The sequence below is a fragment of the Diaphorina citri genome, unplaced genomic scaffold (assembly GCF_000475195.1).
Source record: "Diaphorina citri unplaced genomic scaffold, Diaci psyllid genome assembly version 1.1 scaffold264, whole genome shotgun sequence".
Lineage (NCBI taxonomy): Eukaryota > Metazoa > Arthropoda > Insecta > Hemiptera > Psyllidae > Diaphorina > Diaphorina citri.
Window position 1 is genome coordinate 221,564 of NW_007377701.1, and position 14,719 is coordinate 236,282.

General features: G+C 37.4%; 1 protein-coding gene across 1 annotated transcript; it reads left to right on the forward strand.

The window, feature by feature from the left end:
• Positions 1–1,858: 1,858 nt before the first annotated feature.
• On the forward strand, positions 1,859–13,036 carry LOC103506812. The gene is made up of 5 exons (XM_026821787.1): positions 1,859–2,090; positions 2,727–3,033; positions 10,611–10,778; positions 11,171–11,368; positions 12,974–13,036. The coding sequence occupies exons 2-5, from the start codon at positions 2,887–2,889 to the stop codon at positions 13,034–13,036; spliced, it is 576 nt and encodes a 191-aa protein (XP_026677588.1). The 5' UTR covers positions 1,859–2,090; positions 2,727–2,886.
• Positions 13,037–14,719: the final 1,683 nt, after the last annotated feature.

Genomic DNA, 14,719 nt, shown 5'->3' on the forward strand with positions numbered 1-14,719 from the left:
CCCGGCCTATATTAACACGAAACAGAATTTCAGCGTTTTTCGGCATTTTCACCTCAACTTTTCTCCCATAACACTATAACAAACCATTAAATATAGTCCAAATAAATAAGAAACCTTTTCAAGAAATTCTTTGTTTCGCCATAGCTCTTAAACGGTTTGTCAAATGTCGATGAAATTCGACAAAAAAGTTCAATATCTCAAGAAATTTTCTTATTAGGTTTCGGTAAAAGACTTCGTAAAGGTCATTCTTAAGAAAGAGAAGAGCCAGCCTAGTTAGCTTGGTTGGTAGCGCGTCTGCCTTGTAAGCGCTAGGCCGCGGGTTCGATTCCCGCCCGGGGCGGATTTTAAAAAAAATTAGCCAATCAGATTGCTTAAACTTAAATCAAGTTTAGAAATAAACTTAAATCAAGTTTAATTTAATTTAAACTCTCTTTGTGCCCCCGGACCTTAATTCTCGTTAAATGATTGGTTTGTCAAATTCAAAACCCTGAAACTTTATCCACCAATTCGTCCGTCCGTCCTGCAATTAACCACGTATGTCCTAACGTGTACCGTGTATCGTGTAACCTACTTCCTGACTGTGATATTTGGACAGAATCAAGTGCACCATAGTTCCGGACACTAAAACATGTCATCCGGTACTCCGGTTGTGCTTTACTGTCTATAAAACACGACACATTACCCACACCAGGCATGGCTCAATATTTATTGGGTTGTATTTAAAATGTTTACGTACTAACTACTTCACTTCACTTCACTTAGCCAGCCTAGTTAGCTTAGTTGGTAGCGCGTCTGCCTTGTAAGCGCTAGGCCGCGGGTTCGATTCCCGCCCGGGGCGGATTGAATTCGTGAACACTCTAGTGAATAATTTTACATCAAGTTGGATTTGAAGAAAAAAAAGTAAAAAATCATGGGAACTACCAGGATTCGGTTTCCGTTTCCCGTAGGTATCTACCTGCAGTGTTATTACTGCTCAGACTGTTAAGGAGCTGTAGATTTGGAACTGTAGGTATGATCAGTGGAAATTAATTTGAATGCAGTCATACCTATACACATTATTTCTACATTCATACAGTCATACCTACAACTCCAAAAGAACCGCTTTAATGGGTTTAGGCTAGCATCTCACTATCAGGTAGACCTGACTCAGGTCTAGTGTGATAGTGAAAGGCAGGCCTTACCCGATACTTTTTAAGTATGTGCTGATTGTTGACAGTTCAAAAATGTCATTCTCGTTAAATGATTGGTTTGTCAAATTCAAAACCATGAAACTTTATCCACCAATTCGTCCGTCCGTCCGTCCGTCCTGCAATTACTCACGTATGTCCTAACGTGTATCGTGTAAACTACTTCCTGACTGTGATATTTGGACAGAATCAAGTGCACCATAGTTCCGGACACTAAAACATGTCATCCGGTACTCCAGTTGTGCTTTACTGTCTATAAAACACGACACATTACCCACACCAGGCATGGCTCAATATTTATTGGGTTGTATTTAAAATGTTTAGGTCTACACCTAAAGGAAAAAAATTCATTCGATTTCATCTCGATGAGTGGTTCTACAATTCACTGAACCACTGGGTTTACCCCAGGTTGTAAACCACTGCTGTAGAATCTACTATACTTTACTCCTTCGTATTTCATTCATTGATTCAAATTCCAGCTCGTACCACCGAGGATATACTACCACCTCTTCATTCATTATTCACCACAACTTCTCTTTTACTCGCACTACGTAGGTATTTTACGTTTTACGCACTTACATTTCACTATCAGTCGTGATAACATCTCTGATAACACAATCTCTAAGAAATAAGGGTAAAAAATACACACTTTGGTTTTTATTATTTAATTAATTTTATTTTTATTTGTTTTAAAATCACGTGAACGTACCTAATCATAAACTTATTGTAGAATAAGTTTTTTTATATTATTTTATTTATTTTTTGAATTTTTATTTTTAGAAATGGGTAGCATTTCTTATTTATCTTTAACGAGCTGAGATTTTTTTTTTATTTATTTTTTAAGTGGGAATATTTCAGTGTAAAGTGAAAGAATTTACTCGTATAATTTTAATTTTTAACTAGGTATGCTTTATTTCCTTGTATTTCTATGGTGTGAATTTTTTGTACCAACCTACCAACTGAAGGGTACCTTACTCCTAAATTAAGAATTGCATAATTTATTATTCCTATTGTAAACAAAATGAAATAATAAATAGTTACTTTTTTGGGTACAAGTAGGTACCACTAAAATATTATTATCTACATATAAGAAAGGTGCATAGGTGATTCTGACTTACACTTTCACCTGACTTCCTTCATTGACTCACTATGTAACTAATTCTGTAGTACTAAAGTTAGGGTATCCATAAGTTTTTTTTAGGCATAAAGAAATGGCTAAGAAACAAACCGGACTAACCCTAATTTAGTACTTTCGGAGAAGTTAAATCTTTACAAATAATGTACAAATAATTAGGGCTCGTACAAATACTTAGAAAAAGTACCTAGGTAGGTAGGTTCCCAAATTACCTTTGGTATGCTCTTGAGAGTGATGTACCCACCAGAAATTTGGAAACTAAATAAATCAATAACGTAATATATATTCAGATTGAACAAAATCACTTGGAACTCCAATAAGTGTACACCTGTAACAGTTAAAACAACTTGGATTTGTGTTCAATAAAATTGAACTGTAATAAAACACCATTACACCGTTTTCAGAACCATCATCAAACTAACAAAAACTGTTTTCTAAAGTGTTTCTCGAAAATTTCAAAATAATCAGAAAGTTTTTTGAACGCTCCTGACTTTTTAACCCCCAACTCGAGGCGCCACCGTCGATTTCCTGTGAACACACCATCAGGCCGTTTGCTTCCTCAAAATGGCCATTGAGACTTCCATCACCGTGCCCTCGTCTCATCACGAGTCTAGCAAACCATCGCACAATGCTTCCTACTTGTTCTCCTGGATCGAAATCAACGTCACCTATTTCAAAACAGTTCCTGGGATTGTCAAACTACTCCAGTTGGTAAGTCGATACTATTTTGAGACAATGGTCCAAATAAAGAACATTATTATCCCTTGTGTGCCGCGTCCATTTTTATTGCACTGAATAGAACACCAGAGACTTATTCCATAAATAATGTCCCCTTTTTTCCTTACCTACACATCATTGGAGAATGAGTGAGTATTCGAGTTTAGACCCTGATTGCGGACTCACGTAATTTAAACCCTGATTAGAGTCTCATGCAATATGCCACCGTTAAATATTTTGCCGGTGAAATTCAAATTAGAAAGTATGCAATGACCAGGCGAGAAACTTGGTTGGAAAACCTGAACACATAAATATTATTAACATACTCGACCCTGTAACCCTAATGGTATTAAAAACCCAGACATGGAATGTTTTCCTCTGTAATAGGTACCTACCTGTGCGTTGTGATCGGTACAAAGTGCTAACTGTAAAGTGAAAATTATTCCTTTTGGAATGTCCCTCTGGATATGTTTACTTTCCGCAATCCAATGTCACGTCAGCCATATAAAACATGGGGTACCTATTGGTCACATAATTGATCTATTTACCATAAATTAACAACTTAACGTTATGTTTCAAGCTGTAAGAGTTAGCTGCACACAATTACCACCTCTCACTTCTTGATAGTTAGATAGTTACCTATTAATTAAATAAAGAAAGAAATAAAGTACATATGTAGTTGTACATAGATAGGTACATATTAATATTACATACAGACCTATAGGTATGTACAGTATGCACTTCTAATACCTTTAGGTAATTATGCACTTTGCAGGCAGGTAAACACGTTATCAAGACTCAAGAGTAATTTCTTGAAAGAAAGTTATGTTGCGTCGTTTTTTACTCGGAATTGAAATTAGAACCAGTCTCGTCAAGATGAAATCAATACTGTCCTCAGCGATTTCACTTACGACGACTGATCCACGGTGGACTTCGAATCTGGAGGTTGGTGGTTCAAGTCCCCAGATTCAAGATTTGTAGAAGCTTAACCCGAATTTTAGGGCTGTTTGCCCCTACACCTATGTAAGTTTCAGAGTGGGCGTTTTGTGTGCGGAGTTAAGCTGGTTTTATTATAATAAATCACTGGAAGCTACTGAAGATAGCCCAGATCTTCGAGTTCAGTTAGGAACCACCTTAACTCCGCACACAAAACGCCCAGTCTGAAACTTACATAGGTGTAGGGGCAAACAGCCCTAAAATTCGGGTTAAGCTTCTACGAATCTTCGCCTTTCCCAAGTTCAGACGGGGTCGGCGTTTTTCGTCAGCCTCTCAATCAGCCCTAGGGTGATCGCTTTTGGGCTGACATTTGGTTTTGGCTACAAATGTCGGGGGAAAAAACGAAATTCTGTTTATAGGCTAGGTACCATGTAGATAGGTACCTACCTGCTCTAGACACTGGTGACTATAGAATGGTATGCATTCGGTTTCGTTTTGTTGACTTTGCCATATTTAGATGGAAAGTGAAACTTGAACTTGCCATGGATATGAAGCTAATAAGGCAAAAACGATAACAAACTACGTATCGTTGATATCTATCTATCAGACCTGTCAATGTATGTATCTATGTATGTAGCATTAGGTTTGTCTGGCTAGGGGACGTTAAACAGAGAGTAGACTAGCGTCTGGCTGTGGGACTATAAACAGGGAGGAGAACAGCTAACCCTAACCAGCCTAGCTAGCTGGCAGTTTCCAAAGGGTTCTCTCTGCTTTTAAAGACCAAGCACAAGTCCTCACGATGGTTGACTGCGGTTCAGGACGAGCCAGCCACTTTAACATGGCTAGAGCTAGAGACCATCACCCCGGTGTATGGCAGATACAAAAAAGATATCTTTATTCTGCTATTGCCATTCGGCGAAAGCTAAAGCCGCTAAAACAACAACATGTATGTATCTATACCTGTAACTAATCTCTATAGGTACATACAAAAACCTATGTACGAACAATATTCAGCCCTACATGCGTTCAGATTATCACAGACATAATAATTACCTACCTATGTAGGAATTTAATCTAAGATATGATCGATAGCATTAGGTTCGCTGTAGGTACCTGAAAGTACAATATGAATTCGAAGAGAGAAGGAGGGACAGGACAGGAGAAAGCCAGTCGGTCCGAGAACGAAACAGATAAGTTTAGGGTAAAGTTTGCAAAGGGCGGAAATTGAATGAGTGACCAAACGCTTAGGTATAAGGCAGACGCTAACTAGGCTGCCTACAGTCTTCACATTGTCTTCACAAGCTCACATAGTTGAGCTGGAACTTTGACTCTGTCGGGAATTGAACCCGGGGACCTCCGGCAAGTAGCCAAGAACCATGCTGATACGCACTAAGAGGTAGAGGTCATCCTATAATAATATTAGTATTCTAAGATATGCGTCATCTGTTAGAATATAATGTTCCTACCCATGACCATTGACCAAGACAACTTCGTATGCGGGTGGGCATTGGGAAATGGAGAGAACAATATTTTGGAAATATTCCCAAAACTAATTCAGATTTTTAATAAGTAGGGATTTATATTGGTTTATTATAGTTCTTGTTCTCCCCTTTTTCTTCTTCTTCTTCTTCTTCTTCTTCTTCTTCTTCTTCTTCTTCTTCTTCACTTATAATTATCTTGTTATTTTCTTATCTACAACATAATGATATAACACTCTGTCGTTTTTTGCATTGTCACTTCTCAAATTGCATAGCACGCGTAGGTATGTTGCTCTGATAATATTATTACAATGACTACTTACATTACCTACCTACTTATCATAAGATCATAACTTCATAACACATCCAACAAAATTAGGTATAAGAAAACAACGGCGTTCATGGAGAGAGAGAGAGAGAGAGAGGAGAAATATTGCTGAAAAATGCTCTGACCGTCTTAATACCAAACAAGCACTAGGTTACTTAACCTTAATGATCAGTCAGGAACTAGTACGTGCATTCAACATAGCTCATAACATAGTAACTAGTACGTGCATTCAACATAGCTCTAGAAGCTGCAATGGGTTGGTCTGCTTAACTTTCTATTGTCTCCAACTCCATTTGATGATTTCTATCGATAAAAAATCAATATAATAATTGATAGATAAATAATAATTATTATTCTATTCTAATGAATAAGTAGGTAGGTAGATATCTCGAAAAACGATAAAGTAACAATAAAGAAAGTATAATAGAACAAAACTTCTATAGAATACCTATTAGAATTGTGTGTCGTGTGATCTACTTGGCATCAATCAGGATGTCACTGGCCCATCAGGTCAATGCGCCTTGGTATTTAGAACTAAGTAGGTAGGTATTTAGAACTATTATAGAACTTATAGAACCACTCCAATATACTCTACCGGTATAGCATAGCACGTCACCTAAGTGTAGTTTATACAGTTATATTTAGAACCAGATGAATTCCAGTACTCACCTCTAGAATAATAAGGTTACTAAGGTGATGGTCTTTATCGGACTGACCAACGTGTCACCTCAAACTCTGTGGCCCGCCTATGCTAACTCTAAATCTAATCTGAATGCAGTTTTTTTGTGCTATTATATCACAACTTTGGTGCTCACTGCAGCATTGTAGGATTTTTCCCAATATCTCAATCATCCTAACATCCAATGTTTACCTACCATCATGTTGGCCGCGGTCGCTATGCGCATTTATATGTCATAGCTACTCATTTTCCTCACGAGGCTGAGTGGGCCCCGCAACAGCCAGTCACGGAACCCATGGAACACTAAAGTTAAGCAACCTTGTGCGTGGTTATTATCTGGATGGGTGAGTGAGTGATCATCTGCTGACTTTTCCCGGGCCAACTTGGATTGGATGAGGTAGGCCGGGTAGCTTGTCACCGAATGGAAGATAAAAGCCCCCTTCACTAAACACCTTAGCTGTAATACTCGTACAGTCATGTTAAACGTTAAATCAACAAAAAATTATACATACCCATTTTCTGTTTTGTCCTAAGCGATGATATTTTACTTAAAATGATATACTTCTTAGGATAATAATATTAAACTATTGTGCTATTCATATTCACTGTAACAATAATAATCATGGGGAAATGAATACGCCTAAAATACCAGCATTGCATGCAACATTATATCCTCTCCTATTAACTCTTAACTTATGTAGGTAGGTACATAGGTATATGTTATTATCTCTTACTTACATCTTGCATCTTGCATAGAATGAATCATATTTCCAAATTGGAATCACCATGAGAGGAAGTGCAAGTATTTACTAGACATAAATTTGTTTGTAAATGTTGATTTTTTTCTTGTGAAGAAAAAGAACAAAATCCTGGATACGACCCTGCATATACATATGTAAGTATGACAAATATGAGTATGACATTCATATGAATACCTAAAGAGACTAAATACCTAGGCTTTCAATAAGATGGAGGCCTAGGCTTTCAATAAGATGGAGGCCTAGGCTTTCAATAAGATGGAGGCCTAGGCTTTCAATAAGATGGAGGCAACCCTGGGCTGGTTCGCTGGTTGAGAGCCAGACAGCCAGAATTACAATTGCAATCATGAGGGCAGCAAGCATGTGTATCCGCCGCGGGGGGCTCGCTCCCGATTTATTTCGGGAGAGAGTCTCCTCGGATACGAGGATGAAGTATCCTGGTGGGGATGAAGAGTGGTCCCCCGTTCGATCAAAGAAGAGAAGAGGCTTTCGTTAATAAACCGTTTGTGCTTAAAAAAAGAAACATCTCCATAAAACATCACATTAGGGAACCCCTGCTCCATCTTCCAAGTTTAAACTTCTGGCCTAGTACCGGTTCGTTTGTTCGACTGAATTTAAATCTTAATTAATGTCGTATAAATACCTAAATATTTATCACATACAAGAGACATTAAAACATATCTACCGCGATATAAAAACACAAATATCTACCGGTAAAAACAACTCCAATTCCATAAAGCGGTGAAGTGATATCTTCTCTTGCTTGGGTTGAAATTCATTGAAAACATTACGGTAATCAAACGGAATGAGTAATGCTCAATATTTCATGTTGATCAACTGACATTAAACATAAACCTTATGAGAAAGTGAAATGATCAAATGAAAATATAGTAACTGAATATTTGAAGTATTGTAATACGCTGGGTAGGTATTTGAAATGAGCCTGAAACATGTAATAATGTGCAAAGTAAATTATTTGGTATTTAAATATTGAAATAATTACTACTTACATATATCCAAATCACTTGTAAAGTTGATGAATTCACGAAGGTAAATACATAATCTGTGGGATAAAGAAATATTCGAATATTTGTACCTACTTGAGCTCGTATAAAGTAGAAAGTAATTTTTAAGTAATTTTTACTGGGATGCAGAAATACCTATCTATGTGTCTTACGAGAGTACCTATTAGCTACTTAATATTTTTCAAAATCAAAAAAAAAGTAGAATACTTTCATCCCAGCAATATGCAATACACATATACATAACTATGTAACTGCAGAAAGTAAAAACTTGGAATCACCTGTAGTACAATAAGTGTATGCGTTGAAAATTCTGTTCTAAATCTGTTTCTACTGTTCTAAATCTAAAGCATGCTCATAAAAGGTACCTTACATGATCATTAGTAATGTCATTACTAATGATGGATTTCCGGATTTTCTGATTTTTCATCATCATTACTTGGAAATAATGACATTACTAATGATTGTGTAAGGTACCTATAAGACTTCACTTATATGCTCATAAAAGGTACCTTACATGATCATTAGTAATGTCATTACTAATGATGGAATTCCGGATTTTCTGATTTTTCATCATCATTACTTGGAAATAATGACATTACTAATGATTGTGTAAGGTACCTACCGCCCGATAACTATCAATACTATTGAGATTGACAATACTTTACAAAACTTGTCTTTACTATGAAAAAGTACTAGCAATATGATCCCCACAAATATCATATTGTTGTTGATAAGGCTAAGGATACCCTCTTAATTCATCCTGATAACTACCATCCTCCTTTGGCAATAGATATTAAGTACCCTAATCGTAAACCTAAATGTCACAATGCAGAAATCAAAAACTCCATAAATTACTCATTTGATTATAAAAAGGGAAACTATCTTGCTATTTCTAACGAAATTAATAGTATTGATTGGAAGTCTCACCTTAGTGACTTTCAATCAATAAATGACGCATTATCTTATTTCTATGATAAAATAAACGACATCTTACAAAAACATATTCCAGTTCGAGAGCATAAGGCAAGCCTTTTTCCAACCTGGGTAAGCCCTGAGCTGAAAAATCTCATTTTTGATAAAAAGATTGCTCACAAATTATACAAAATAAATAAATCAGACGAACACAAAACAAATTTCAATAAATTAAGAAAGCAGTGTAGACAAAAATCATTATTGGACTATAGCAATTATATTAAAAAAACAGAAACTGATCTAAAAAGTAACCCCAGAAAGTTTTGGCATCTCACACTCGGTAAAAGAAAAGAAGATGATTCTTCATCTCATAACATGGTATATAAGGATAAATCTTCAACCGATCCTGAGGAGATAGCAGAACTGTTTGCCCTAAAATTTTCCAATGCGTACTCTTCGGAATACCTAGCCTCGCCACAATTCAAATACGCGAACAGTTTAATTACTCCATTGTCAGGAATATACATTGAAAGAAAACATATATCCTCATCCCTTAACAAATTAAAACAAGACTGCACTTCTGGCCCTGATAATGTGCCCCCTATAGTTCTCAAAAACTGTGCTAATGCATTTTCATACCCTTTGCACGAATTATTCAATTGGTCACTTTCCCTTGGCGTCTTTCCGAAAACATGGAAGACGTCCTATGTTATACCTATTCCCAAAGGAGGCGATAAGTCCAATGTAGAAAACTATAGGCCAATAGCAAAAATATCAACCATCCCTAAAGTTTTGGAAAGTATTATATACGATAAGATATCACCCATTTTATCACCCCTCATATTCGACAACCAACATGGATTTACGATCAAAAAGTCAACAACTTCTAATCTTTTATCTTTTGTACAACATGTAAATTATATCCTAGAACAAGGACTACAATTTGACTGCTGTCAGACCGATTACAGCTCAGCTTTTGATAAAATTAATATCAATATCTTATGTTCAAAATTACAAGCCAAATTAGGTAGGTACATAGGGTAACATAGGTATTCTTTAACCACGATCGAATAAACTACGGGCTAAAAAATTCCCGGAGGGACGGGTCCAGCTTGTTATTGATTCATGGGGAATTAGTGCATTCAAACGTGCTACAGCCGCACCGCTGTGCGCTGTCTGGATTCATTTCAGAGTGTAACGTGCGGTCCGGTCCCTTTAACAAGTAAACTTTGTATGAACGCCTGATAACTATTGTAGTTATGCAATGTGCTATACATATCAAACAATGTTCTGTGTTTCAGTTGATCGGGGTAGTTTGTATGATCTTAGCATCTCCAGCACGTAATTACCTATGTCAGGTACACATTGGTTCCTGTTCATAGTTTAAATTAACGCCTGATAACTATTGTAGTTATGCAACGTGCTATACATATCAAACAATGTTCTGTGTTTCAGTTGATCGGCGTAGTTTGTATGATCTTAGCATCCCCAGCACGTATGTCAGGTACACATTGGTTCCTGTTCATAGTTATCATTGCATTCATAGCTACCGCTATCTGGGTGTTCATCTACTTCCTCTCAGTACGAGAAGCGTTGAACTTCCCCGTCAATTGGGTGTTCTCTGTAAGTGAAACCAAGTTGTAGGTATTTTCCTTTAAGCATTTTCCCTCTTCTGAACCTCGTTTCCCGTCTTTTTCCTCTGATTTAATACAGGCGTTATCACTTCAAAAGAAGGGAAACGAGCTTCAGAACAGGGAAAATTCCAAAAGGAAAATTTTCTAATTTTACTACTTATAACTAAGATCACAATCAAAAGTTGAAACCATCCAGCCTAATTAGCTCGGGAGGAAGCTGGTTCGATTCCATCCTGAGGCGAACTTTTTCCTAAACAGAAGATATGGTTTGTTCTGGAAACAGCTGCCTTGTCCTCCTTTTCTCTTCGTTTTTGGGACGATTCCCTCTGTCAAAACTATTGCAAAAATAAGTTTTTGACCATTTTAATTTGTATATTCCAGGAGCTTCTAAACACAATGGTATTCGCCCTCCTCTACCTGGTAGTGTCTATCATACAACTCAACGCATGGACAGGTCTCTACAATCCTCAGTTCAAAGATCCCAACATTGCAGCCGGGGTAAGCTATCAACTATCCTTTCTGACGCTACATCAACCCTGTCTATGGTCGATTGACATCACCCTAAAACACGACAACATTGTAACTTTTTTTTTTTTTTTATTAAGAAAGCAGTGTAGACAAAAATCATTATTGGACTATAGCAATTATATTAAAAAAACAGAAACTGATCTAAAAAGTAACCCCAGAAATTTTTGGCATCTCACACTCGGTAAAAGAAAAGAAGATGATTCTTCATCTCATAACATGGTATATAAGGATAAATCTTCAACCGATCCTGAGGAGATAGCAGAACTGTTTGCCCTAAAATTTTCCAATGCGTACTCTTCGGAATACCTAGCCTCGCCACAATTCAAATACGCGAACAGTTTAATTACTCCATTGTCAGGAATATACATTGAAAGAAAACATATATCCTCATCCCTTAACAAATTAAAACAAGACTGCACTTCTGGCCCTGATAATGTGCCCCCTATAGTTCTCAAAAACTGTGCTAATGCATTTTCATACCCTTTGCACGAATTATTCAATTGGTCACTTTCCCTTGGCGTCTTTCCGAAATCATGGAAGACGTCCTATGTTATACCTATTCCCAAAGGGGGCGATAAGTCCAATGTAGAAAACTATAGGCCAATAGCAAAAATATCAACCATCCCTAAAGTGTTCGAAAGTATTATATACGATAAGATATCACCCATTTTATCACCCCTCATATTCGACAACCAACATGGATTTACGATCAAAAAGTCAACAAGAAGAATTGTATCTATCTACATACGTACGTGCTATACTATGTATGTAGAGTAGGTACCACTAGTATGCAAAATACTTGGTGGAATACCTCTACAGTAGATACCTTAGGTTAAGTATAGGTACGCGTACGCGTTTTGTACCAACACCACATGAAATAAAATCATGTATGAAAACATTAAGAGCTGACTTGTAAACAGTAGTTACGTATGTGTATCTACATTCTACATGTACCTGTGATTGGTGCACTAAAGCCCAGTGGTAACGCTCTTGCTTGCCATCCAGTAGTATGCAATATACTGCGTGGAATACCTCTAGAGTAGATACCTTAGGTTAGGTATAGGTACGCGTACGCGTTTTATACCAACACCACATGAAATAAAATCATGTATGAAAACGTTAAAAACTGACTATTAAAAAGTAGTTACGTATGTGTATCTATACATTCTACATGTACCTGTGATTGGTGCACTAAAGCCCAGTGGTAACGCTCTTGCTTGCCGTGCAGAAGGTCTTGTGTTCGATGCCCACCTAAATGAATTTAATGTCTATTGTAACGGGTTCCTTATAGTGTTCTTGTGTTGAACCCAGCATCTAAATGAGAAGTATTGTGTCTCTTATTGGCAATCTGGTGAGGGATTACTTTACCTTTATTTATGACCTAATCCTTTATACTGTATCTCTTTCTGTCAATATTATATCTATCATCTGGGCCCCGTTTCATGAAACTTATAAGTCCTGTAATACAGGGAAATTGCCTCTATTAAAGCCAAATTTTAAAGATGGTCGTTGCTTGCCATGCAGAAGGTCTTGTGTTCGATGCCCACCTAAATGAATTTAATGTCTATTAATTGTAACGGGTTCCTTATAGTGTTCTTGTGTTGAACCCAGCATCTAAATGAGAAGTATTGTGTCTCTTATTGGCAATCTGGTGAGGGACATACTACAGCATGGGCATGCTACGACACAGACGACCAGAAGGACCATTCCCTCATCTAAATTAACCTACGAGTATATGAACCTATTAACATCTACTCCGGTAGGAGCTTCTTCTATGTTATTTGATAGGAGTGTCACTTGTAATAATAACATGAGCTATGTCACTTTATAGCACCCACACATCAGCAATGTTAAGTGCCACTGCTGCATTATTAACATACCAAAATTTCCTTACTCTATAGCAGCGATTCTCAACCCGGAGGTACGGGTACCCCTGGGGGTACGCGAAAAAAAAAAATGTGTAATGGCGGACAAAAGTATAACAAAAGCAAATTTTGACAGCTCATCAGTGCGACACAGTCCAAAAAGCTACTGAATTTCTATAATATGTCACTTTATAGCACCCACACACCCACACATCAGCAATGTTAAGTGCCACTGCTGCATTAATAACATACCAAAATGTCCTTACTCTATAGCAGCGATTCTCAACCCGGGGGTTCGGGTACCCCTGGGGGTACGCGAAAAAAAAAAAATGTGTGATGGCGGACAAAAGTATAACAAAAGCAAATTTTGACAGCTCATCAGTGCAACACAGTCCAAAAAGCTACTGAATTTCGACCTCGAAGTACTGGATTTTTTCCAAAAGGTTCTGTGAGTGTGTTTAGAACTTATAAGTAGTCTCAACATCAACCTAGGTATGTATGGGTACCCGGTACTCATTATGTCGGTGGCGGGGGTTTGTGATATTAACCCCGGGCACCCAAGGGGTGCGAGGGCGCAAAAAAAGGTTGAGAACCGCTGCTCTATAGAGGTGAATTCATATCAATTACTGAAACATTAATAAATTAACAAGGAAGATGATTCTCTACTCCTGATTCTCTTGATGACTAGTAAGAGTCATAATTAATTGAAGATGCAGCAACCTTAATATCTACAGGGGGTATCATAATTATGTTAGGCTTACAGTAGCAGTTACTTTCAGAGTAGGAGTTTGATATGAAACTCTCAGCTTGAACTAATTTAGAGGTATAACGTCTCTGTGGTTTAAGTGGGGCTTTTATACCGCCATTCAGCGACAAGCTACCCGCCTCCTCAAATTAACCTAACCCCGTGGGACCAGGAAAATTCAAAATTACGCGATTGGTCAGATAGTCATCCATCCAGATACCAAACGTTGCGTTGCATCACTTTTTATTGATTCATGGGGAATTAGTGCATTCAAACGTGCTACAGCCGCACCGCTGTCTGGATTCATTTCAGAGTGTAACGTGCGGTCCGGTCCCTTTAACATGTAAACTTTGTATGAACGCCTGATAACTATTGTAGTTATGCAATGTGCTATACATATCAAACAATGTTCTGTGTTTCAGTTGATCGGGGTAGTTTGTATGATCTTAGCATCTCCAGCACGTATGTCAGGTACACACTGGCTGCACACTGGTTCCTGTTCATAGTTTAATAAATTATTATTATTATTAACAGTTTCATAGCTCAAAGCTATAGCATTTATTTACATGAAATACACAAAAATTTGGTACAGAATAAGATACAAAGATTGGTACATGATGGGTTTGGGGACATTTTAGATTTTTTTTTTTTTTTTTTTTTTTTTTTTTTTTTGGGGGGGGGGGGGGGTACGGCACCTGCACCTGTTGTTGACTAATCCTGTGAGTTTACCTGATAGTGAGTGGCTGGCCTAACAAAGTTTGGGGTACCCTAGAAGATAATTATAAATAAAGT